This window comes from Myodes glareolus, chromosome 7 (genome assembly GCF_982192425.1).
Source record: "Myodes glareolus chromosome 7, mMyoGla1.1, whole genome shotgun sequence".
Classification (NCBI taxonomy): domain Eukaryota; kingdom Metazoa; phylum Chordata; class Mammalia; order Rodentia; family Cricetidae; genus Myodes; species Myodes glareolus.
The window spans coordinates 30135119-30162525 of NC_142032.1; the positions used below are offsets into that span (position 1 = coordinate 30135119).

Consider the following 27407-nt stretch of genomic DNA (forward strand, 5'->3'; position numbering starts at 1 on the left):
TTCTGAGGATGCTGCCTGCCAGAAAGCCTCCTTTGGCTGCACACCACTGTCTTTCCTCTATCTGAGCCTTTTAGAAAGATTCAGATTCCATTGGGGTCAAATTATGGGCTGAATAATGCTTCCAGTATAAGTCAATCAAACCTCTTTTCTTCTCTTTCCTCCAAAGTTTCCAATGGGATGAGGTAAGAAGGATTGTAAGGGAGGTGACCCAGGTGTGTTCATTACAATGATTCATGCCAAATACCACAGCAGGCAGAACATGAAACTCCAGTAGCTTAACATAGTGAAGGTTTGTGGAAATTCAGAGGATTGGCTATTTGTTAGTCCTTCTGCAAGCATGTCATTAAGTCAGAACTGTTCACATGCCCCACCCTTTGAGGGGGCGTGGGAAATTGATATGCATATGGGAATTTAATGAGCATCCTTTCTCTGCCACTAGAGGGCAGAGTTTGCTCAGTTAATCATTTCAAGCTCATCTATTGGCTTCACATTCATGGGCTGCATGTGTGAGTCATCCACTGTTTTCTTTTAACGTTGCATTAATACTATTACTACCATGAATATTTATGGTTACAGAATCTTATGCTTTCCTCATGAGCATCCTTGTTATAATATCAATAGATCCATTAATGCCATGACAGTGAACATCACACACACACACACACACACACACACACACACACACACACACACACATTCCATTTTTACTCTAAGCCAGGATTGGTGCTCAGTACTTTACTTGTGTTAGTTCCTGTAACTGACAAGTGCTTGAGGTAGATATTACTGCTGTGGTTTTTTTCTTTTTTCTTTTTTTACAGATATTAAACACTGCAGCTCAAATAGGTGAAAGTTGTTGTGATTAGACCACTAGTTGGTTCCCGACTGCTCAGCCCCAAAATAATCATACAGGAACCATATTATTTAAAACACTGCTTGGCCCATTAGCTCTAGCTTCTTACTGGCTAACTCTTATATCTTAATTTAATTCATTTCTATTAATCTGTGTATCACCACAAGGCTGTGGCTTACCTGGTAAAGTTTCGGCGTGTGTGTCCTATGGGGCTACATAGCTTCCTCCTAACTCCTCCTTCTTTTTCCCAGCATTCAGTTTAGTCTTCCCCACCTAGCTCTGTTCTACCCTATCAGGCCAAGCCAGTTTTTCTTTATTCATTAATGGTAGTCACAGCATACAGAGGGGACTCCCACATCAGAAAGTCACTAGTGTTTCCCTTTGGAGTTGATAGTCTTAGCCATTCTTATATATCTTTGTGTGCTGTGTGTTATTCTCTCTGGGATGTTACTCACAGAGAGAAAGGGCTTCAAATAGCAGCAGGTTGTCCTCTCATGCATCAAGAGACCAGAAGTCCAAAATCAAGGCATCGACAGGGTTAATGCTGTCCTTTGAGGGAGAGTCTGTGCAGTGTTATTCTTAGCTTATAGTGATTGTCCTCAACCCTTGGCTTCCACATGCTGCAGGCACACCATTCAGGCCAACTCCATCCTCACATTGCCTTTTCTCTCCAACTTCAGGCATCCCTCTTTGTCATTGTTGTTTGTTTATTATGTTTTCTCTCTTCATGAATGCCAGCAATAGAGTTAGGGCCGATGTTAAGCAGGTATGATCTGATTTAAGCTTTACTTTGATTATGAATCCATGATAGCTTTTTGTATTGTTCACCCAAAGGGTTCCCGTGTCCCCATTAGACTCTGTGAGCACCACCTCTGAATGTACTAACACCATTCTATTTCCTTGTCTGTGTACATTTAAGCTGGATGGGGGCTACAGCTAGCACAGAGGCCCTTGCCAGGTATGTCACCAAGCCAGCCTTTTTCTCTAGAATGACTGAAGTACCTGGCTCAGTGAACTGAGCACCCACTGGGTTGTGTTCCCAGTGATCGCATTCCTGTACCTCCTACATAGGGTACAGTTCATATTATGTTTATTTATTAGGCCCAGAGCTGTGAATGGAACCAGTGCTAGGCTTGCTATTTGTTTTAGAAGAGTTAAGAATTTTTTCAAAGCAAAAAACACATTTTGTATTCAATCCCTGGCTCTAGGGATCTTCCTCCTCCAATGTCTTATTTATACAACAGAAGACCTTAATTATACTTGCCAGTCTTATTGTGCTGCTTATTTATTTATACACTCTGTTGACATGTACTGTGTTTCAGTCTCTGGAATTTTGTAGTAACCTTTGTAGTGTAAATGGTCTCTGATTTGGCTTACTTTCTTGATTGTTTTTGCACTGACTTGAAATAGAGTTCTGGGTCCTTTATTACAGTGAGGTATGGACATTACCCTTATGCATAAAGTGTCACCAGGGGCATGTTTATCCTTTTAGGTCTTCATTTGAACTCCTTCTAAGAAACTAAGTCTTTCCTCTACTCTTCGGAAATTTGCTTTGAGGAATACTACTTCGAACAGAAAAAAAATGAATTGTAGCCATAATCTTTTAAAATGAATGTGACTGTGACTCTGCGTTTATCAATATTCATCACTGCCATAGTTCCTTAGACATTGGGATGTGCCCAACATTTTCATAGTATACCTTTCAAAGGGAAGAGCAGAAAGATGTACTCCCTTATTTCTGTAGTTCAAGTGACATCTTGAGTAGTTATTGCAAGTGAGCAATTGATTTTTCTAAGCTGTAAAGTAGATGAAATAAATAGATTAAGTTTGTAGTCTAATCAGGAGAAATTCTCAGCCTTTGATTTCCCCATAGACATTAGTGTGTGTGATTATGGCTTCCTTGGTATGGAAACACACCAATACGTGTGTTTCTTGGGAATTAGCATAGTAGCAGTTACATTTCATGCTTCATTGACTTGACATTGGCAGGATGCATTGCCCAGTGGCTTGCTCCTCTTTGCTTTGGCGCTATTTCCTCTACTTCTCTCACGAGTTCTTTACCTTGAAGGTAAATTAATGCATTACATCCGTTCTCAAGGTGAGATGATGCCCCGTTTTGTATTAATGAGCAAGTGAATGAATAGAGGGGAAGAGCCAGGGTTCCACAATGGGGACCTGGCTTTACAGTACTGCCTCGATGCGTGACTGTGAACTTGGTCAGGCTTACTTTAATTATTTTGAAAGGAGAATGATCATTGTTTCTGACTAATAATCTGACTAAAGATGTTTTGAAGTCCTTTGCCTAGCACATGGTGAGAAATAACAGTCAACGTTGAGAGAATTGTTCTGCGCATTTTTTTCAATTGTATAGTGTTTGAATTTGTCTCACCTCATTATCAATAGATCAAATGCCAATATTTTGGTTGAGAAACCATGAGCCTACTGTGCCATCAGCAATATTTTTTTCCAAACCCAATAAGTGAAATATTGGGAAATATTAAAACAGCAAAATATATCTAATAGTGAAATAGTTGATTTGATTTGAATTTATTTTGTGTTTTAAGAGGAAGATGGAAATCAAGGGACAGACAGAGGGATAAAGGGGAGAGATAGCAAGGGAGACGAAGGGAGAGACCAAGGTAAGGATTTTTCAGATATAGACTCTGGCAGGTGGCTCTGGAGGGTGAGCCTAGGCTGTCTTCAGTGTCCACACTTTGCACAGTGATTAGTAGACACCTGGGGACAGAATTATTTTACAGACAGATGGTTTGCCAGAAACTTATTGTATTTAGTAATTTTTGGAATTAATTGGGAGCCTGAGGCAGAAGGATCTCGTTATTATTATTTTTAATGAAAGGAAGAAAACTACACTGGAAAAGTTTAGCATTAATTAGGGCCCCTAGTAGGACAATCTCCATGCAGTGACAGTCAGCTTTGATGTAAATGGCAGCATTCTGTTTCATTCTTCCACTCTCATTTTCGTTTGTTTTACTAGAATATTTTTACAGCCAACAGCAGAAAGCTTATATTCCGTTCATAAATATTTCGGTGTACGTCGCTATTCAGCAAAGACCTTGTTTTTAGAAAAATAGGTAACTTCAGCTCGCTGTGGTTAGGTCTTTGGATGTAGTGAGGGTTCAAGAGACACTGGAAGAGATACCAAGGTGATGAGGACTTTATTAGAAAGGTTATCGATGCCATGGACAGAGATGCAGCAACATGGCGGACTCGGAGGATTGGCCAGGATCCTGGATGGGAGCATCTCTGAGGCGAATCAGTCCCTTGTGCCACAGGAAAGAGCATCCTTCTACAGCTCTCCTGGGTTCACAGCCAGATCTGTATTCAGTCTCTCAGATTCCCTGGCACGAGGTGGTGGAGGGGTGGGATACAGAATGTGACCGTCCCTTGATATAAAGTCACTTCGAATGAGATGTCCAGCTCAGACTCACAAACATTGTCCCCGAAGGGTATACATCTGTGATTGAAAAAGGGGAGCTGTACAAGGTAGCAGCCCGATTCTAAGATCTCATTCTTGAAATTAAAATAAAACAATTTCTTTTAAGCATTCAATAACCAGTCTATACTGTAGAGAGTTTTGAAATTTTTGAGTTTATTTAATTGATTTGTGTGCATGCATGTGTGTTTGTGTGTAGTTTAGGGCCGTACACATGCTAAGTAAATGCTCTACCACTGAGTTGTATTGGCAACCCAATAAAGTTTATTTCCTATCTGTTTAAATCAGAATATGAAAACAATATACTGACTGTATTTTTGCCTATGTGTATTGTTTATTATGCTTAATATGTGACAATTCTGTTTCTGTGCTGTTTACTACCTGAAGAATTGTAAAGTCAATTACTATATAACGATTATTATATCTACATAATACATACTATATACTATTTTACACACACACACACACACACACACACACACACACACAGAGAGAGAGAGAGAGAGAGAGAGAGAGAGAGAGAGAGAGAGATTTGCATGTGTGGTGAAAAGGCCTTCCCATAGAGCACCATTGGGCTCCTGCTGGTTGGAGGCTTTCAGCTCCTGCAGTCTCTCCCAATCCTTTGTAATCCACACCAGACCACACCGCACTGCACCAATCAAAGCAACCTCTTTATGCTGCTGGCCTCGTACACGGAGCTTCAAGCCATCATCCCTAACCCTGCTTCTACTATTATGTAATGAGAATGGAGGATTTAAGTGGATCTCAAAGTCCTAAAACGACCCAAGTCTTTAAATACATGTTTCGTTTTATGTGCTATTTCACTTAGGTACTGATGCAAGCTAAGCATTTAAACCTTTTTCCCAGCATAGGATTGGATCCCCAGGAGTTTGAAAACTCCTAAATTAACCTGAGACTCCACGAATCAACATTTCTCTTTGCTTGAGTATTTTGATTCAGCCTGTTTTCTGCTCCCTCATTCCACAGGCATTTCCCATAGCTAGCTTTCCCTAGCACGTTGACAACATGCCCGAAAAGGAGGGAACGATGTGGTTTGCTCATAGTTTGACAGAGTATAGTCTGTTGGGTCATGCAAATTGCCATAAAGTGGATAACAGGGGGCAGCTGTGGCTTCATTTCCCGGCAAACCGCAAGTTAACGACTTCAAACCAGGTGCCTACAATCCTACATCGGTGAGCTAGGCTCCATAGCCAAAGAGTTCTGTTCTCTCTCAGAACAGTACCACCAGTTAAATACGAAGTTTTTGGACACAAGACTCGGTGGGAGAAATTTCACAACCAAATCACAGCCACAGCTTCTTTCCCCTGTGCGAAGGGCTGATGTGTGATGGCTTCCAGACAAGCTGTCAGAGGACACCAGTCTTCTATGACACATGGGCCATCATTTGGCTTCTCGGTGTCACCTGTGCAGATGGAGACGAACGACCTGCCAGCATTGTGAAATAAAGTAACAGATGTGTAATTAGCTTGTAAAGTGCATGGATCTATATTTAAACAAGGTACTACTATGCATAAGGACATGCTGAATTATGCATAACACCTTCTCTTAGGCCTTCATGCACTTCCTCTGCCGTTTCTAGCTCTGTGATGCCCTTCAAATTAATTGCTAGTCATCTGTGTCTGAAAAGCCTTTTTATATCATTTGTCATATCACATTAAGGGCGTTTTGTTCACATCTCTGTCTTCTGTGAGATTCTAAGAGAAACCTCCATTTATTCCAGGCATGGCGTGCTGCTAACTCTCACTGAGAGTCTACTGAATTGGATTGGGTTAAATGGGATAGTTATCATCTTTGTGTCTGTCCTGAAGAACAGAGTCTATGTCTATCCAATTATTTGGACTATTCTCTAGTAACTGACCACCCTTGGAAGTTGTTAAAGCTTTTATGAAGATAATGGTGATGTAATATTCATGAAAATGAAGTCCTGTATTTTTCTAATGTGAATGATCAGAACTTTTGGGCATATTATTGGCAATTTTATCTGACCAACAGTGAAAGAATCTGAATGTAGGCTGCTTAGAATTTAAGACATTTTAATGTGTTTCACTGGGGCAGTGGGTAGCGGGTCAGTCTTACAAAGTGCTTTTACTTGCTGGAAAAGACTTAAACCTTTGAGAGAAGATGTCACCTTTTGTCCCACTCCTTGGGCTCTCTCAATTAACTTGGAACTTTCTGCTCTTTTATAGCTGGTTTGCCATACACCCTGTCAGTATGAACAATAGCAACCACCTTGTGAATAGTGACAATATGGGCTATGCAGCCTACCTGTTTGAGCAAGAGAAGAACAAAGGCTATCTACCTGGACAGGTGAGAATCAACGTCCCTGAAATCTTCACCTTGATTCAAATGTCAAGAAGAAAGTGTTCTCATGGATAGGAAGAATTCACTGGCCTGGTGAAATGACTCATTGTTAAGAGTATTTGCAGAGGACAGGGCTTGATTCCTAGCAACCATATCAGGAACCTCACAACCACCTACGACTCCAGTTTCAGGAGATTTGACCCCTCTTCTGACCCGTATGGAAAGAGATTTCTACTTGTCTGTCTATCTATTTTCTCCCATTGTGGAAAGAAATGTTTCAAATAATCAAGACACCATTTGCTATTGGTAGCAGATGACTCTTATTTGATGGCTTTGTAAATTTAAAACCAATTATATAAGAAAAATCAGATTCGTAGTTTTGTAGCCTGTGATAATCTGGACAAGCTGGTAATGCAATTCACTTTGCTGATGCTAACTTTTATACTTGGTGCTAGGAGAGCATCGTGCACCTTCTTGAGGGTGTAAAACCATGAATGCTTTTTATTGATTCAAGGTTTTTCTAGAGAAAACATTCCTTCCAAGGACCTTATTTATCCAACAAAACCCAAGGACCCGGGGAGGTGCCTCATCAGTTAAGAGCATTGTTGATTTTCCAGAGGAGCCAGACTCCATTCCCAGCACCCACACTGCAGCTCACAGCCGTGTGTAACTCCTGTCTCAGGGAATCCAGCATCATCTTCTGGCCTCCACAGGCACTGGCACGCACATGGTACATGAACATACATGCAGGCAAAATACCCAAACACGTTAAAAATAAACCTAAGCCAGTAGAAACCCTAGATATCTGTGACCCTGAAACTCATCTAATAATGAGATACAAAACCAGCAAGCCAATTGACTTACGGCAGGAACCTCTTAAGCTATGCATAAACTAGTGTCTGCAGATAGACAATGGTGGAGACACACTGCTCTGCCTGGCCACTGGATGCAAGCACCAGATGTAGATGAATAAAGAGGATAAGAATCGAAGGCCATAGTGGACGATGATGGTTCTTTTATAGATAGTAACCACATTTTAAAAACTGATCTTTTAGTCTCTTTTTAGACAAAACGCTATCTTTCTCTTTTATAGTTAGCATTGACTTTTGTCTTATTTTCCCTTTTTTTCTCCCTGCTCCCATCCATTTTCCCTTCCCTCTCTTTCTTTCTCCCTTTCATCCCTTCCGCCCATTTTTCCCCCTGTTTTTGAAAAGGCCTTGCTATGTAGTCTAGGCTAACCTTGAACTTATGATCTTCCATCTTTAGCCTCCCAGTTGGCAGGATTCCAAGTGTGTACTACCATGCAATCTGGGGGAAGGGGTTCCTCTTTATACTTAAAAAGGCCATAGATTTATGTCTTTCTCTAAGAAAACTGAAGATGTTGATTGGAAATGGTGGATGAGGTGGGTCCAGACTGATGCCCGGTCTGTTTCTAATCTGGTTGAAGTAAGGAGGAGCTCACAGGGGGCCAGCTCTAGGTGGTGACTGTCAAGGGCATGTAGACTTCTGGGTTTCAGGTAAAGTCCTAGACACTAGATAGATGACCCCACATTTTGTCACTTGGTATAGTCTGCATTTCTTATCAAATTGTGTATTAGAGAGAGGTGTGCCTTTGAAGGGCTGCTTTGAAAACTTTGTCGGTAGTTGGATTATTTTCAGCAATAGGATCAAAGCAGGAGCCTTTTCAGAAAATAAAAAACTAGAAAATAAGATAAAAATAAATACAATAAAATAAATTTTGTTCAGAAAATAGAAAAAAAATTCTCAGAATATTGTTTATCTTTTTATTGCCTGTACATGACTATGTTTGAGGGCTGGAGGAATAGTTCAATTAGTAAAATACTTTCTGAACCTAGCATTCAAGCCAAAATTTGGGCATGCTTATAATCTCAGTGTAGGAGAGGCAATGATAAGCAGATCCTGGGGTTCATGGGTCAGCCAGCACTGCCTCATCAGCAGATGGACAGTTTGTGAGAGGCTGTGCCTCCAAAACAAACAATGGAATGAGGCAGAGCTTCCGAGAAAGATACCTGAGTTTGACTTCTGCACTTCTCCACACACGTATGTTCATACACAAGTTTTGAGTGGATTGAGTGTTTGTGTTTTTACTAAAGAAACAAAATAAAAGGTAATGTGCGTTCATTTTGGCAGGGACCATTTGTAGCAGGCTTTGCTTCATCAAATCTCGGAGACGTGTCCCCCAACATCCTTGGTCCACATTGCACCAACACAGGAGAGTCTTGTGACAACGAGAAAAGCACCTGTCCCGTCGGCGGGGTAGGTAGTAAGGGCATGCACTCCATGTTTGAATATTCATCAATGGCATGCAAATGTGTTGTTTCCAAGTACACACTGGCCCACTGCTCTCCAGTCTCCACTGTGCTCTGAAGCATTTACCCAACTCCTCTAAATTTTAAGTGGGTTGTCTGAGTTTTCCACTGTGATGTCAAATGCAGGGGTAATGTGTACTGACCTGAACCTGGACGGCTTAAAACATTTTGCCTTGTAAATCTGAGATTTCAAGGTTGCACCCAAAACTTCCTGCTATGACATTTCTTACAGACTGTAAACCTGTAGTACTTTTAAAAATAGATTTTCTTTTTTTGCTTTAAAATTAAAAATTGGTCTTTCTATAAAACATCAAATAACACCGATTCTCAAAGTAGTAAAAATTAAAAGTCCTTCAGTGTAGTGGTTCAATGTGAATTGTATCCATAGGCTCACATGTTTGAATATTTGGTTCCCAATTGGTAGAACTGTGTGGGAAGGATTAGTGGGTGTGGCTTAGGAGGTTTGTCACTAAAGGTGGGCTTTAAGGTTTCAAATGGCTCATGCCATTTCCTTATTCTCCTTTGTTCCTGCTTGTAGATTAAGATGTCAGCTCTCAGCAGCTGTTCCACTCACCTACCTTTGTGCCTTATCTCCCCCAACATAACTGTGAACCCAATCAAACTCTTTTCTACCTTGCATTGGTCATGGTGTTTCAGCACAGCAATAGAAAGTAACTAGGACACCAAGCACCACCATTTCATGTTGCTGATTCGGTTACACTGTGTTTCTGCCCTTCAAACCTACTCGAGGAGCAACATGGGTTAACAGTTATGCATGTTATTGTTTTTAGCTGCAAAATTTCCCTTTTTCTTCACTTGGGCAATTTTCACACAGTTAATTTGTCATACATTTTAAGATTACTTATTAAACTCCATAATTCATAGATGAAATGGTTAAATAAATCGTACTCATCTGCAGCATAATATTATGCAGTAATTTATCAAATATTGGAATACTGGATAATGTGGGGGAAAGCTTGTGGAGTTATAAATTTGGATTCAATATTGCATATTCACTATAATAGCAATTTTTCAAGATGAATGTTGAAGTGAAAGGAAAAGTGACACATCTTTAATTGTTAGTGATTCTTCTTTTGATGTTCCTGTGGCATTTTCCTGTCGATGTGTTTTCATGTTTTCCTACAATGAACTTTTCTTTTATAATAAGAAAAACCATGAGAAGATTCTCATTCCTTCTAAAATCTGTTACTTTCTAGTTATGTTTTTTTTGACTTCCCTCATTCCAAGAAATCCTGCAGACAGCATTTGCTTTCTGTCCAATGGCATTTATGTGAGTTTGCACTTCCTCACTCTTCTGGGATGTGTTTCTTTATTTCCAACAAACGCATTCTAAGCCATAACTAAAGTAATTTTCCTATACTCACTTTTAAGTGCCATTATTGAGTTAATCTAGTCTTTACTTTTCTGTTTTTCTTTTCCTCTCTCTTCTCTTCCTTCTTGTAAGCATGCTTGATCACTGACCTCAAACACATCTGCACAGGTATAGGAGTCCCCACTCAGGACATACTTAAAAATTTTCTGTTGAAGAGAGAACACAGCCAATGTATGATACTCATGTCTACCTATCTACCCTCTCAGTGGATTTTCCACCCACCCATGTGTAAATGACTATTGTCCTGACCTTCATTTAAGCCAAGTATATCACTCTTAGATTTCTTGATGGTATAATATTCAAAGAACTAGCTGTAGGTTAAAATCTTCATTTCATTATTCATGAAGTCGAACATGTTCTTATGTTGAATGGCCATTTACACATACATGAGAGATAGATAAATGGCTAGATAGAATATGAATTACCCCTTTTGTCTGTAATTCATGGTACATGTATTATGATGCTTTTGATTTCAAATAAGAGAAATGCCAACTCAGCATGGTTAATCAAAGGGCATGAATCAGGACATTCTTTCCCTTTTATTCTTCAAATTTAGATGCAGTACTTGGACAAGTTTATATTTGTTAATCTGCATAATGATGTTAGGGTAATATGCACACCCACCTCTTCAGACATTAATTATTTTTACATGTTGGGCATTTCGCACCTTTCTCATTATTTTAAATATAGCATACGTTGTTGTCAGCAGTTGTTGCCCTACTGTGCTACAGAAACCCAGAACAAGTTCTGTCTAGCATTGTTTTGATGCCCTTATCTGACTTTTCTCTGCCCCTTTCCTCTCCACCTTTCCCGGTCTCTGTTGACTCCTCTTCCACCCCGTTCTTGCACACGACCAACTTTCTAGCTTTCACAAGTGAATCAGAGTACGTGGTGTTTGATTTTGTGTGTCTGGGTTATTTCACTGAACAGAAGGCCTCCAGTTTCATGCACGTTGCTGCAAATGTAGGGATTCCACCCCTTTTCGTCGCTGAGAAGCCTTCTACTGTGTACGCATGCTAGTTGTCTGCTGATGGGCACTGTGGTTGATGGGAGCTGTTATGGGTAGTGTTAGAGCAAGCACAGATGTGTAAGAAATGAGTATAATGAGTTTATCTCTCTGGCATAGGTAAAAACAATATGTTTTTCTCTATGAAGAATCTTAAGGTCCCTAATATATTAGTTTTTAAAACATTTGTCCTAATAGTATGAAAATTCCTTAGTCTATTGATTCTCAGCTTTATTAGGTTGTCCCTCCTATATAGATCTCTAAAATGTTTAAGGTCTCAAACTTACAAAGACTGTTTTCTTATTATTTTTAAGTCATTTTTATTTCTCACACTGTACCATTTATTTGCCTGTAGTTTCTTTCCATATGTTTTTGTGACATTCATTGTATTGAAGTATTTGGTTAACCTTGGATTTCCTGCTCTTGGAAACTGGGTATAAAGCTGGAGTTGTTCCTTTTCCTCCCAGGATTGCTAACTGTTCTAATGCAATCCCAATGAGTCTCCGTGTAAGACAGTCAGAGCGAGAGTCCCAGACAAGCATGAACAAGTAAGAAGGCAGCGACAGAGGGTAACGCCTACCTTCCAGTCCCAGCTCCGAGTTAGCTCCTAGTGTAATGTCCAGCAAATTTCTCAACCAAGTCGAATCTCTGTTTCCTAATTTTAGAAGGAAGTGCCTGGAATAGATGCATCCTAAAAGCACTCTCTGCTACAAATGCATGCACGATTCTGTTTGCCCTAGCCCGTAAATGGAGAAAATGTCTCAAGAGAAAAGCTAGAATTGACTTAGCACACATAGTTGGTTGGATTCAGTTGTAATTTTCCAGTTCTTAAAACCGTCTGTCGTCGCACCATGGATCATATTGTCTCATTTTGCTGCAGCCTAGCATGTGCATGGCCAGTGGACCTGGGCAAGACATGTTTGACAGCGCACAGATTATAGGATGGGCCATCTACCAGAGAGCCAAGGTAGGCACGAGCCCAGCGCTTTGCATCTTTGTTTCGTGTTGCTCTTTAAAACCCACAGACATCATTTATTAGGAAGTCCGTAATTGCAAGAGCTCAGCCTGGCCAGGAAGTCTGAAAGACTTGGGTTTGGGAGGTTGCCCTTGGGAGCCACGCAGGACTCTGTCTCATCTGGTCAGACTTCCTAGTGCATTTAAAACCAAGCAGGCAGGAAGATGTTCTATTTTAGGATGTTAGAAAGCCTGAGCGCGCAGCTCCGACTGAGCTGACAGATAGATTGTAAAGTGCTCAGTTAACGTGGCCTCGTGAGGATTCTCAGAAACCTCTCCAGTCATTGCCTGGCTAAAGGCACCTGAGCACTTCTGAACTTGGCCTTCAGTGACAAAGCTGAGCTGAGCATCTCTGGCACCAAAAATTCCCATTTATTTGTATACTTCTTTGAAAGGGCAGAGGTCACATCTTTTTTCCGCCTCGTGTTAAAGGGAGAATCTGGCTTTCAATGGGATTGCTAGGAATGATTCCACTCCTGCTCCTAAAATTTTCGTTTCATGTGTGTGATGGATGTATGTACAGCTATGTGCTTTTGTGTGTGGGGTGCATGTACACATGTGCATGTGTACACATGTGTGCGGAGACCCAAGGTTGGGGTTGGGAGTCTTGCTGAATTGCCTTCTATCTTGTTATTTGAGAGGAGATGTCTCATTAAACTTGGAACTTACTAATTGGCTAGACTGGTTGGCCAACAAGCCCTAGGAATCCTGTCACTATCTCCATAATACTTGGGTTCTAGAAGCTTGTTTCTCCACCTTACTTGGGTTCTAAAAGCTCATTTCTCCACTTTACTGGGGTTCTAGAAGCTTGCCTCTCTACCCTACCGGGGTTCTAGAAGTGTGCCTCTATACCCTACTAGGGTTCTAAGAGTGTGCCTCTTCACCCTACTGGGGTTCTAGAAGTGTGCCTCTCTACCCTACTGGGGTTCTAGAAGTGTGCTTCTTTACCCTACTGGCGTTCTAGACATGTGCTTCTCTGCCCTACTGGGGTTCTAGACATGTGTCTCTCCACTCTACTGGGATTCTAGAAGCATACCTCTCTATGCTACTGAGGTTATAAGAGTGTGCCCGTCTACCCTACTGGGGCTCTAGAAGTGTGCCTCCTCTACCCAGCTTTACACAGGAACTGGGAATGGAACTGAGACCTCCATGTTTGTGTGACAGACACATTATGGATTTTGTCTTCTATTCTGTCCCCATTTTTGTATCTGCTTCTACAGAGTTGTATCTCAAGGGAAATTATGAAGAGAAATGGCTTCTAACTGCTATGTTCATGATAACGTTTAATGCCCTTGTTTTCATGGCTTACTCATACGTGTGTGTGTGTGTGTGTGTGTGTGTGTGTGTGTGTGTGTACACATCTACACTGCCTACTTGTGTTTAAATAGATAATTTCTTCTGAGTTCTAAAATATTTCAGGAGCAATTAAGAAGAACAAAAGTGCCTTTCAAATAATCAGACATAAAATCTATAACCACAGGCAGGCTAATTGCTGTACTTACTTTTTATTTGCCGTGGTATTATCAGTGGATTATTCTAAATTAACAGATTCTTTTTAGGGTGTGCCTGTGACACACTTTGGTATCAGAAATTTTGTTTCTGTCCTTGGCCTGAGAGCAAAAAGAATCAGAGCAGAGAGATCCTAGGTTCTCTTTTCAGGGAGGCTCAAGTTCCCTGCTTATCAGCGGAGGCAGGCTGCAGCTGGGACTCCAGTTGCTTATCTTAAAAGGCCACAGGTGGCTGTTATGGAAGTGGCCTAGGTGCCAGGCCAGCGTCCTTGTACTGAAGTAGGATTTTCCTGCATTGTGTGACACAGATGAGTAAGCACGAATGTCTCTGAAAGTATTAAAATTACATTTCCCGTACTTTTGGAAAAATATCACTTGATTTTATATTAAAAAAAATGCAGGAACGCCAATGACTAGCTGATATTTGAGGGACACAGTGTCTGAGCCACTACCTGTCTTTGGAGAGCTCAGGGGTCCTAAGAGGATGCTTTATGCCAAGTCTGCCTGCTGACAGCCTGGCATTCCAGGGAGTGTGAGCCTGGAGCTTTTACGTCATGATCTGCTTCATGTTACATTCTTATTTGGGATGAATAGATGCAGGTCGACATCCCTGGAGGTTTCAGGTTCTGGGAAGCCCTGGAAACGATGAGAGAACTGTGGAGGTGGGAAAGGGGCTGCGGATGCTCTCAAGCAGTGAGTAAGAGGAAGTTATCTTGGTGCAGTAAGTGCTAGGTGCCTGGGTTAGTGTTCATTTCTCTCTAGTTCCCCCCCGCCCCCATGACAGTGAACTTTTATATGGCTTTTCTAGGAGCTACATGATTCTGCCTCCGAGGAGGTGACTGGACCAGTGTTTGCAGCTCACCAGTGGGTGAACATGACAGATGTGAGCGTGCAGATCAATGACACACATGTAGTGAGTATGACAGAGGGTCCTGACCGTTTTACATGGGCAGAGCACAGCCCATTGTTACTTACTGCTGACCTTCTGTGTCTTTGTTTTTGCTTTATGATCCTTTTTCAGGCGAAGACATGTAAACCTGCCCTGGGCTACAGTTTCGCAGCAGGCACAATTGATGGAGTTTCGGGCCTCAATATTACACAGGGTGAGAGGGAGGATGGAGTGCGTGCTTCCAGGTTCGGAGGCTTCAGGCTTCTGTTTCCTAACGAAGCTTAACTGTGGTCAATGTGTTTATGATTCCCATGTCTGACTCAGGAGGCTTCAGGCCGGCCATGTTTGGCTGTGATGTCTCGATTCCCCAGGGATAGGTGTCTTTTACCCCTTAGCTTTGTTAATGCAGATAGAAGCAGAAACAAATTCTCTTGGCATTTCAGTATATTGATGAACCTTGGTAATGCATTTAGTGTGTGTGTGTGTGTGTGTGTGTGTGTGTGTGTGTGTGTGTGTGTGTATTTGAACTCAGATCTTTACCCTTTGGAAGCAAGGACTTCACACACTGAACCGTCTTCCTGGCCCCAGGTTATCCATTGCTTTAGGCAGTCATGATTTCCTTGTGATGGCAGTGTGCCCAGACTATAATGAAGAAAGTAGAAAAAAAAACCAACAACAACCATGAGAATGAGAGAAAATGTTTACAAATAATTTAAGGGAATTGTACAGAAAATATATTTTAGAAAGCCTCCTATAACTCAGCAATAACAGTTATCTACTGAGAAATAATTGACAAGCCATATAAGTCAGCCATTTAAAGTACATCTGATGGATTTTAATATGTTGGCAGGCATACACTCTTCCCATAGTCAACTTTGGAATTTCCATCACTCCAGCAGAAAATCTGAACATGTTAGCTGTCACATTTCTCTGCCACTGTATAAGCAACCAATAAGCCTCCCATCTTCCCATTTTTCTACTTTAGATATTTCATATGAAATTTTTTTTGCATCTTTTATGTAGCATTGTGCTTTTGAGGTACATGGAGATAGAGATGTGGAAGCATACCATTTTTTTTATGGATGAATTTGTTCATGGTATCAATATACCAGATGTTACTTGCCAATTTCTTAGTTGATGGATCTTGGGGTTGCTACACTTTCAAAAAATACATTATGAATTATGAGGTCCTTAGTGCATATGTCCAAGGGCTTGGTTGGGTCTGTATTTGCAGTTTTCTTCTTGGGTGTGTATCTAGAAAAGAGTTTGCTGGTCATATACTAACTGTGTCTTAACATCTAAAGACCTATCACATAAGCTCTAAAATGGCTATATTAGTTTATGTCTATGCCCTCAAAATAGCCATTCAGCTTTTCCACATCTTCGTCAATCTTTATTATCTAGCATGTTGATTCTAGTCAGCATGTGTGTGGAATGATGTCTCTTATTGTGTTTTAGATTTGCATCTGCTTGATAATGTCATAGGTCTTTTTGTGTGATTATTGGCCATCATCTATGTTTTTGAGAAGTGTTTATTTATGTACTCTTTGTTAAGTTTGGGTTTTGGTTGCAACCATTGAGTTATGGGGTTTTCTAAAGTATATTTTCGTAAACAAATCCCTCAGCAGATAAATTATTTGAAAAAAATTCCCTAATTTGATAGGTTATCTTCACAATTTTATGATTATTTTCTTTGAGACAAAAATGTGTTGATCAGTTTCCTTTTTGTGACTAGTGGCTTGTCATCACACCCAAGAACCACGTATCATCAGCAAGGCTTACCCTGTAATTCCAAAAGTTTTACTATTTTAGTCTACATGCCAGACAGCTGGTATTACATGTTGAAGTCATCATTGTTAGTTTTTTAAATGAGAAAAAGATGATGCAGTTCACAAATGTGTGGATTATAAAACTGTCTTTGTTTATGACATAAAGGAGTTATATTAATATAAACCGAACACTGAGATTACCACACAAAATGTATTCTATTATCTTTTATAAAAATGACAATCTAATTAAGGGCTATTATTTTTTGACATGCAGAAAACACTTCTTCTTTGTTTTCTCAACAAAGAAATATTGCTCAAATTGTTGCAGCCATTGAGCGGTGACCTTAACAAAATATTTGATACGTCTAAAATGATTGTGTGTAATACTATCTAAATCGTGGCATCTGCAGAGTTCTGGCGCAGGGATCTTATTAACCATAACAATCCTAATAGGAACAACAGAAGGGGATCTATTTTGGGACACTATTCGGGACCAGCTCTTGGGCAAACCATCTGAAGAAATCATAGAATGCCATAAACCCAAGCCAATTCTACTTCACACTGGAGAGGTGAGGCATTTGCTTGTCATAATGGAGTCAGAATATTATGCTTTGTGGTGTCTGAGCTATAATAAGTGGTCAATGTAATAATAGTCAGATAATGAAGGGTCAATGACTACTGACATGAAAGAGTTTGTTTAGATATTCTTGAATAATTTATTATTATGATTACATATTTATTATTATTTCATGCATATGTAATATATGTGGGGGAATGTTTGCAAAGGGCAGAGGACACTTTTGTGCAGATCTCTTTTTGCACATGGGTCCTGAGGATCAAACTCAGAGTTGTGTGGCTGCACGTTACCTGCAGAGTCTTCCCGGTCAGCCAGACCCCACATATACATTTATTTCCTTTGAATGTATAGGTGTACATTCACGTGTGTGTGTGTGTGTGTGTGTGTGTGTGTGTGTGTGTGTAGATGTATGTGGTAACCTCAGATGCTTTTCCTCTGCACTACTTACCTATATATTGAGACATGGACTCTCACTAGGAACTGGGGCTCACCAATTAGGTTAGACTGGTTGACCAGCAAGCCCCAGGGATCCCTCTGTCTCCACCTCCCAGTGCTAAGATTCTAAGTACATGCCACACCACCATGCCTGCCTTTATGTGAATGCTGCAGATCCAACTCAATTCCTTCTGCTTATTTGACAACATCAGTATTTAAAGTAAATTTTTGGTTGCTTTTCAAGACAGGATTTGTTTGTGTAGCCCTGGCTGTCCTGGAACTTACTCCAGAACTCCATCCAGGCTGGCTTAAAACTCAGAGATCCACCTACCTCTTGTCTCCCAAGTGCTAGGATTAAAGGCAAACACTATCACTGTCCACTTAAAGTATTTTTCTTTTAACACTACTTCAGAATGTAATTTTTTTTTACATTTGCAGTGTTAAAAATTCATTCCACTATTCATAGAGACATGATTGTTGGAGTGTTAAGTATATAAAGTAGACTCTTCCAGTATCCTATTAAAATTGTTAGGGTAGGAGAAAGAGGGAAGGAAGGGATGGAGAGACAGTTTCCACTAGTCAAAGTATGGAAAAGTATAGATTCTCTTGAAGGAACCTTGGAAGATAAAGCCAGACTTGGAAGTTATCAACTTAAAACAACGCCGGGGTAAAAACAAAAATGATTGCAATAAACTATTACAGATGGTTTTCTATATCCATTGAGGAGGCCATCATTTACCCTGCACAGAATGAGGAGCCCACCAAAGCTCCTTCAAATGCTTTAGCACTCTGAACTTACCAAGGGAGCTTGCATTTGAGATTCATATGCTACAGCCAGGACATAAACATGTACATGATGTATTTAATGTTACATCATAGCTAGAAATGAATCCTATGGATGTGGTAAGAAAAACAAAACTAGCTTCAAACATGTGAAATTGTTTAAGACACTCGTATGACTGTTGACAATGGAAAGGTTAATTTATACCTAATGTCATTTTCTTTTATTGGGTCTCAGCTGACGAAACCTCATCCTTGGCACCCAGATATTGTTGATGTTCAGATTGTCACTCTTGGGTCTTTGGCCATAGCTGCTATCCCTGGGGAATTTACGTAAGTTCTTTATAAAATGTTTCATACTAAACAAATGGATTTCTGTCGGGATTAATTCTTTTTAAAATCACTTATCTGTTGTTGTGTGCTTGTGGGTGGGACATATAGGTCTTGACATACCTGTGGAGGTCAGAGGATAGATCACACAAGTCACCATATGGGTTCTGGAGACAGAACTTGGGTCATCAAGCTCGGTGGCCAGCACCTTTACCTACTGAGGCATCTCCTTGTCCCTGGGCCTAATTTCTAGGGGAAGATAGTTCTCTGCTGATCTCTTGTACTATGTTTGGCAGCAGTGACAAATAATTTTTTTCTCTTTTCGCGGGGCCTCTGAAGAATAAATCTGTCTATGCCAACTTCTCACCCGTGAAAAAGATGGGAAAAGCGTGAAAAATCCACAAATGTGGCATTCCAAATGTAGAAGGGTGCAATAAATTGTGTTGGTATACGGACTTGAAACAATATGAAAAGATTTGAACACATCAGTTTAGGTATTGGAAAGACTGAAGAATGTTCTAAGCCTGTATATTTTACAATCTTTCTTATTTTCGTAAGGGGAAGTTGTCGAGATAGTCCTTGAATTTCTTTTTACCTCTTTCAGGAACATATCAAGTTCTTACATTCTACCCAGCACATTCTTTAATTCCCCATCACCATTTTCTTTCGCTCAGATTATTCCAGTAACCTCCAATTTGGGTTCCTTTATTATTCCTCTGTAGTCCTTTCTCAATGCAGCAGTCTCCTGCATTTCTTTTAAAAAGTGGTCCTGATGCTGTGACCCTTTAACACAGTTTCTCATGCTGTGGTGACCATAACATTATTTTCTTTCATATTTCATATTTACTTCACAACTCTAATTTTGCTAATGTCTTGCATCATAATGTAAATTTTTTGGAGCTTGAGGTTTGCCAAAGGTGTTGTGACCCATAGATTGAGAACCATTGCTTTAAACCAGGACTCCAATGTGCCACTTCTCTGTCCAAAACCTTCCAGTCCTTTCCCATCTTATTCCAGGTAATCCTTGGATCATTCAGATTTCCTCCAGGTTCCCACACAGTCTGTGTCTCATGCAGCTCCCTGTTTTGGTATCTTTTGACTTTGCCTCTTGTTCGCCCTGCTTCAGTCCTGCTGCACCATTGTCAATTTTGGTTTTGGTTTTGGTTTTTTTTTTTTTGTATAGATAGAACTACAGATACACTTGCTAGATTCACTAAAGCATGTTCTGAGCTCAGAGACTTTAAATTTCTGGTTCTTTCTGCGTGAAACACATCTTCTCTGGTTAGTCTCATGGCCAAGTCTTTTAATTTTTTTTAAAACTCCTCTGCTCGAATCTTGAATAGAGATGCTAATATAGATCTATTCACACTACCTAAAACCATCTTTACCAGCAAGAACCCATCGCTGTCGCTCTCCCTTCAGCGCCAGCGTCAGCATCAGCACCACCCTTCCCACCACCCCCTTCCATCCTTACTCTGCTTCGTTATTCTCTGCGTATCTTCAGCTCACATCCTCATTTATTTGGTGGTCACCTTCCATTCTTGGAATGTGATTTTCATTCCATTAAATCATCAGCACATAAAAGTGCCCCTGGTGAACTGTAAATATTCAAGATGATATTGGAGGAATAAATATGAAAAATGAAAGAGTACCTACTTGTAGGTAGGGCCAACTATCAAACTTTCTCTGGGCCCAAGCTCTCACTTGTAGAATGCAACTAACCCATTGTGTCAAAACCATGAATAGGAAATGATGTTGTCATTTTTTTTATGGCACCAGGGGAGGAGCTCTGGGCTTTGTTCCTCTTAGGAAAGTACTCCATCATTGAGCTACACCCCAACTTTTGATGATCTTCCTCTCTCATTGTTGTTCATTGAGTTCATTTCCGTCTTTGGGGCCATTGTATTCAGGATTTTCTTTGAAGATAGGCCAGTCAAGGGAAAAAGCTAAGCCTCCCCCCCCCACCATCGACTTCCTACATATTTTACTGCTGTGGGTGAGCTAGGCTAAGTTTCTTGGCATTTACTAAAAGCCTTTTTGAATAGTTCCCACACATTCCAAATGGGAGAATGTTTACATAACTCTGCTTTCTTGTCACAGAACCATGTCAGGACGAAGATTTCGAGAGGCAGTTAAAAAAGTAAGTTAAATATGAACTACAATGCTTGCACATTTGTATTTGAAAAGGAAGAAATTCCCTATTAAATTATTCTTTCCTAAAATGGCTAAAGTTTGCAATTCCTGAAGGTCATGGATAGAGATGAATATGAAATGTCAGTAAGGTAATTATAACCAAGTAAAATATTTTATTGGCATTTACATTTTAATAACTAAAATTGTTAATGCTTGCATGACATAAGTAGTAAATTATGTCTAGAGGTTGCTTAGAACCTCACGAATGGTCTAAATAAAACCCTTGCACTAGAAGAATTTTGTTTCTTCTGTATATTTTCTTGAGAGTCAGGATGTATTAAGAATAGTTGAAAAATGACAACGTAATAAATGTCTTGTCTTATTAGTTGGGTCTAATAACATGTCTGAATTATATAATATAAGCTCAATATGGTTTTGAGGCAATTTCTCTTTAATGATAGGAGTCTACACCCGCTGATATGATTATTAAGATTTTCATAGCACCATTGATTTTTCCAACTCTAGTGGAGATTAGGTCTAATTTACAAAGTACTCTTTGACATCTCTATGTTCCTCGGTGGTTTTGGTCATTGGGAAGATTTTCCTTAAGAGGTATGTTTCCTCAAATATCATATGTCCTCACTCATAAGTGGCTTTTAGACGTAAAGCAAAGAAAACCAACCTACAATTCACAAACCCAGAAAACCTGGACTACAAGGGAAGTAGAAAAGGACAAGATCTCCTGAGTAAATTAGGAGCATGGGAACCATGGGAGAGGGTTGAAGGGGAGGGGAGCAGAGAAAAATGTGTAGTCAAATAAAATCAATAAAAAAAGAAAAAAAGAGATATGTCTGCTGTTAATAACTCATAGCAATGTGCACCTTATGCAGAGTTCAGATAACAACAGCCTTAAGAGGAATAAGTCTTCCACTTTTCCCTCCTAGGAGTTTGAATTGTACGGGATGAAGGATATGACTGTTGTTGTTTCGGGTCTGTGCAATGTTTACACACATTACATCACCACGTATGAAGAATACCAGGTAAAGTAAAAAGTTCTCACGGCCTTTTCTTTTCCTTTTTCATTGCACATTCTTTCTGGACTTCTTCGGTCATGATTCTGAGAGGTGACTTGGTTTTAGGTAGAGACTCGATGAGAATAAGCCAAAGGTCATATTTGGTTTGGCACTCATCACTTCCAAGTATTTGTCAGCATAATAGTCTCATTGACTTCCACCTTCTCCTGAAACTTGCTTTGTTGGGGGCACTGGTAAGAAGCCTGCGTTGTGACATGCAAATGACTACCCAGAATGCACTTAAGCTTTGGTAAGAATAATTATGATACAATCTACAGACTTACAGAACGTGGTACGAGGTAGGAAGAGGGGTCTAATACGATGGCCAAGTGATCGCAGCAGAGACAGTGGAAGGGTGTCATGCAGAACACTGCAGGAAAAGCTGCTGCTTCTGTAATGATGAGGACCCTGCATACTGATGGCCTTGAGGTTCCTGTAGAGTCACCAAGGGCAGGAGCTCAGAATGAGATGCTGAGGTGCATTTGGCTCTATTTCTTAGCTCTGTGGTGAGGTGGAAGTCCTTCCACAGAGGGGACCATTAGCAGTCAACTTATCTAGGAGTTTTTAAATAGAATCCTTTCTACCCTCATTTTCTTTCAGCCTGGGGTAGATCACTTATATTGCAAGAATTTAAAATAACCATGGGCACAAGAGGTGGGAGTCTGTAACATCGTTCAGAGTAAAAGAAATGGGGCCAAAATGACAAAAGCAAAAAAATCCCATTGCCTTTAAAATGACTAGATGCAGTCATTCACTTAGACTGGTTGGTGGAAAAGGCTCACACTCTGTTTTCACAAAAATCACTGAGTATTTGCTGGTATTGGATTATGTGAGTGGTTTGGACATCTCTTTGCCAAAAATGTTATACTTCTATAAACAGATTGGTGTGTACAAAATGTCTACATCTCTTCTTTGTAGGCTCAGAGGTATGAAGCAGCATCTACAATTTATGGACCACACACTCTGTCTGCATACATCCAGCTCTTCAGTGATCTTGCTAAAGCAATTGCTACGGTAATCCAATCGTGTGTGTGTGTGTGTGTGTGTGTGTGTGTGTGTGTGTGTATGTGTAGTTGTATGTCTATGATTATCTTCAGGAGAAGGAGGCACAGAATCAAGAAAGAAGAAGCCTTAAATACACTATTTGACAAATTTAAAATTATATGCAGTTTTCTTTAGGGAAGAAAGCTGGACTACTTGGTATCATTAAAAAAGTAATTCAAAGTTTACTGACAGCAATACTCAAGTTCAATAACTACCATTTAGTAATAGCAGTCTTTTTCATATATATTTTATATGTATTTTCATATATAAAATGCATATTTATAAGATAATATGCATTTATATATCTTATAAACATGAAGCTATCTTTGAAATAAGGAGATATTATTTTTCTCCATATTTTAGATGGTTAAAATTTCTTGAAGGTGGTAGGTAAGTAGCCATCTGTACTATAACTATAGCCAGCGTTCACTTTCCAGATTCTCTACTCTTATTCAGAGAGTTGAGTAGACCACACAGACACAGAATGTTTGAGATCCTCATTTTCTACATTATAACATCTCTGAAATTGAGATGTATCTTTCAACCAGAGGAATCTTGCCTTTTTAACAAGAAGCATTTTATATTTTTTGATGGTTCAATATACTATAAATTGTTCTGATGAATGGAGACTTAGGTTTGTTGAACTCTAATATTGCCTTGGCATTCACATACGTGTGTTTCTGAAATGTGTACAACTGATTTAAAGATTTTTAGTATAAAAAAAGTCCCGTTAGGATGGTTATTTATATAGCTGCCGTTGTGGTACAATTAGTTGACAAGCGGAACAATGAGCATAAGATAATAAACAGATCTGCATATAATACACGTAAACTTTATAATTATAAGTATATTATTTGCAAAAAAGTATGTTACTTGCCTTATAATAGTAAAAGCTGGGAAATTGCAGCATAGTAAGTACTATAAACCCTGTAAAGAAAGAGTGTGGATGTACTGGATTGAAACAGATGAGACCTACATGCTGTAGACCAACTATGACAATTTCATACATCTCTGAGTTGAACTGCTTATTGTATTTGAATACAATCTTGGGACTTGAATATACTTTGCTTACTCAATGTTTTAAATCACAGTGCCCCTCTAAGTTTTAGACTTAGTCATTTGGACACTTGGTTCTTGGTTTATATTATGGTCACTTAGTTTGAGATTGACTATATGATCTTGAGAACCAACTGAGTATATTCAATCCCGTCTTCTTGCTTGCAGAGTAAGAGCAATAATACATCCCCCCACACCATGTAATGCTATAAAAATTAACAGTCCAATGTAAGGGTTAAAAACCATCAAAGGATATTGAAAAAATGAGATTATTGTTCTTGATGACCCCATTTAAGTTGATAAATCTTGTGGAAAATGTTATACCAGTCAGGGTAATCTTAATTTTTAAATAAAGATATATTTATTATATTATTTAGCTCAGATTTGGGACCAGGAGAGAACCTTGGTAATGACTTTGGTTAAAAGATTACCTACAGTTTGAACCAAGCATGTTGGTAGTTGTCTGTAACCCTTGCCCTTGCGCTACTAGTGTAGTAGAATCATGAATTCAGGACAACCTGTGATATAACCTGCAACAATTTCCAGGTAAGTCTAAGTTGCATTGCTAAGACTCACTTTAAAAAAAAAAAACCCAAGCAAGCAAGCAACCAACCAAGCAAGCAAGTAACCAAGCAACCAAGCAACCAAGCAACCAAGCAACCAAAGTAACATCTTAGAAGCAGAGGAATAACTCATGCTTCCAAGAATGATGATTCAAGTTTGATCTTCAGCATCTGAATGGAAATGCTGGGCACTGCATTAGGTGCTTGTAATCCCAGTGCTGGGCTGATAGAGACATGAGCATCCCCCAGGCTTGATTACAAGTTATTTAGCTAAATCAATGAGAGACACTTGTCACAATAACTAAGGTACCTGAATAGGAATGACACTTGGTGTTGATCTCTGACTACATGCACATATACGCCAGAACATAAATAAACACATTCATGAGACTCAATACTGGAAAATTTAAGCATAATTGTAGTATCATTTCATGAAGCCATAATGTGTAGCAGGTCCCTACCCTGAGCCACACAATGAAAGCAATGGCTGCCCAGAATCTCACTACAATAGTGTGCTTCTGTGTTTGCTTTGTGATCTCTGGACTATACCAGCAAAGCAACCTCCTTTAACAAAAACTTTCTAACAAAAACTTTAAATTACAAATATTTAGGCTCTCATTTTAGCAAGGGGTGCCTCACATTTTGCTAAATGTTGTTAGCTTTTTGGAGTGCCTTTGTGTAGATATAGGTGAGCCTCCTTTAATAGGGACATTTCTTGGAATATGAGTGGGGGCAGGGAATTTCTTTAACAAATGCTCTCTGTTTCAGGACACAGTAGCCAACATGAGCAGCGGTCCTGAGCCTCCGTTCTTCGAGAACCTGATAGCTACACTCATCCCTAATATTCCGGATAGAACACCGATAGGCAGACAGTTTGGGGAAGTCCTGGAGGCAGCAAAACCTGAATACAGAGTGGTAAGATTCGTGGGGAATTCTATAATGCTTTAGGAATTTGATTCTGGAGGTAAAAGGAAAGGTGTCGCTTACATCATCACCTTCTTCTAGAGGTACCATATTAATGTTTCAGCAGTGATGATGTTGATGGTACCACAGGCTAGCTTCAGCAGTGGTGATGTTGACAGTACCACAGGCTAGCTTCAGCAGTGATGATGTTGATGTCACCACAGGCTAGCTTCAGCAATGATGGTGTTGACGGTACCACAGGCTAGCTTCAGCAGTGATGATGTTGACGTCACCACAGGCTACCTTCAGCAATGACGGTGTTGACGTCACCACAGGCTAGCTTCAGCAGTGACGATGTTGACAGTACCACAGGCTAGCTTCAGCAGTGATGGTGTTGACATCTATATCCATCTCTACAGAGGTTCTGCATAAGTGAGGGGAATGGGAAACACTGTTTTTTCCCCCTGGAGGTTAACTATATAAAATTGGTTTTCTAAAATGCAAATTATTCCTTTTATTAAATAGATGGTCAAAGAACTGTGCACAGGGGTCAGGCCAAGTTGTTTTTTAGATCAAGGGATGAAAAAGCTCGCAGGAATGAACTAGAATCCACACCACTACATTTGATGTTGATTATGTGGTTTTCATCCTTGCTGAAAAATGTATTAATTCTGAAAGGTTATTTTTTGTAATGAATTCCTTAGGAAATTCCACACTTATTATATCATCAGTAAATTAAATAAATTTACTTATTCATGAAGCACAATTAATAAAAACTCAAAGGAAGAAACTGGGGTTCAGTCTAAAGGTCAGAAAAGCAAAACAGCCTGCCACTAACTCTTACCTCTACTTCAGTGCAAAATGGCAATCCTACTTCCAGGAATCTCAGAATGAGATTAAGCCTGAGAGTTGTTTATTCCTGTTTTAAAATCCTCTCTAGTTCTGGGATTAAAGGTGTGCACCACTGGAATTAAAGGTTTGCACTGTCCGGTTTCTATGGCAACTAGTATGGCTACTGAGATTAAAGGTGTGTGTTACCATGGCCTGGTCTGTATGGCTGACCGTGGGCCTGCTTTATTTACTCTTTTCAGGCAAGCTCTATTTATTAAAATACAAGTAAAATGCTACTGCATATCCGTTTCTAGATTTCTCTTTTTATCCAACGAAACATGACGAAGTTTCATAGTCCGGCTTCATTAATTATCAAATGCTCTAGAATGCAGTGTTAGTTTCTCGTTGCTGTGATAAAGCAGCTGAGAAAGCGACTGAAGGCAGGTGTGTCAGCTAGTTTTCCCACCGCTCTGACAACGTATCTGATGAGATCAAAGGATGGAAGAGTATGTTCTTGCCTCCCAAATGGAGGATGCAAACCGCCACGGTGGAGAAGCCACAGCCACAGGCATATGAGGCAGCGGCAGCTGGTCACACTACCTCCATAGTCACAACAGAGAGGCAAATGCTGGTGTTCTGTTTGCTCTTTTCCTTTTTATTCAGTCTAGTCTTCTAGCCCATGGGGTAGTGCCACTCACACTGGCGTGAGACTTCCATTGTCAGTTAACCTCCGGGAGCATCTTCATAAAGACCCCAGACACGTTTCCTTGGTGATTCTAATCTTACCAAGTTGGTGCTGAGTGTTAAGTATCACGACTATGGAGAGGATTTATTTTGGTTCATGGTTTCAGAGGTTTCAAGCCATGTCACTTGGCTCCATCTCCCTGGGCTTCTGCCTGGTGAGATAGAGGGAAAGGTGTGATGGGGAAATCATCCCACTGCAGTGTCTGAGAAGTGTAGGGAAACACGAGGAAGCACCAGGGAGAAGATAGAGGCTTCAAAGCCATGCTCCAAGTGACCTGCTTGCTCAACTAGGTCACCCCCTTAATGATTCGTTCAGTACAAGTTCATAGTGGGTAAAAATGGACAAACCCATTGTGACATTAGTGCCCTCATACTCCTATCATCTCTGAATCCCTGGAACCCC

At 40.0% G+C, this 27407-nt stretch overlaps 1 protein-coding gene across 3 annotated transcripts in view; it reads left to right on the plus strand.

The window, feature by feature from the left end:
• The window catches only part of Asah2 (N-acylsphingosine amidohydrolase 2), a 105162-nt gene that overhangs the window by 64175 nt on the left and 13580 nt on the right, over positions 1 to 27407 (plus strand). For all 3 annotated transcript variants that reach the window (XM_087908001.1, XM_087908000.1, XM_087907999.1), the window contains 11 exons: positions 6512 to 6632; positions 8778 to 8903; positions 12236 to 12322; positions 14686 to 14790; positions 14899 to 14980; positions 16989 to 17104; positions 18566 to 18660; positions 20758 to 20797; positions 21735 to 21830; positions 22782 to 22877; positions 25295 to 25441. In XM_087908001.1, coding sequence (XP_087764127.1) covers positions 6512 to 6632; positions 8778 to 8903; positions 12236 to 12322; positions 14686 to 14790; positions 14899 to 14980; positions 16989 to 17104; positions 18566 to 18660; positions 20758 to 20797; positions 21735 to 21830; positions 22782 to 22877; positions 25295 to 25441 — 1111 coding nt within the window. The remainder of the gene's footprint in view (positions 1 to 6511; positions 6633 to 8777; positions 8904 to 12235; positions 12323 to 14685; positions 14791 to 14898; positions 14981 to 16988; positions 17105 to 18565; positions 18661 to 20757; positions 20798 to 21734; positions 21831 to 22781; positions 22878 to 25294; positions 25442 to 27407) is intronic.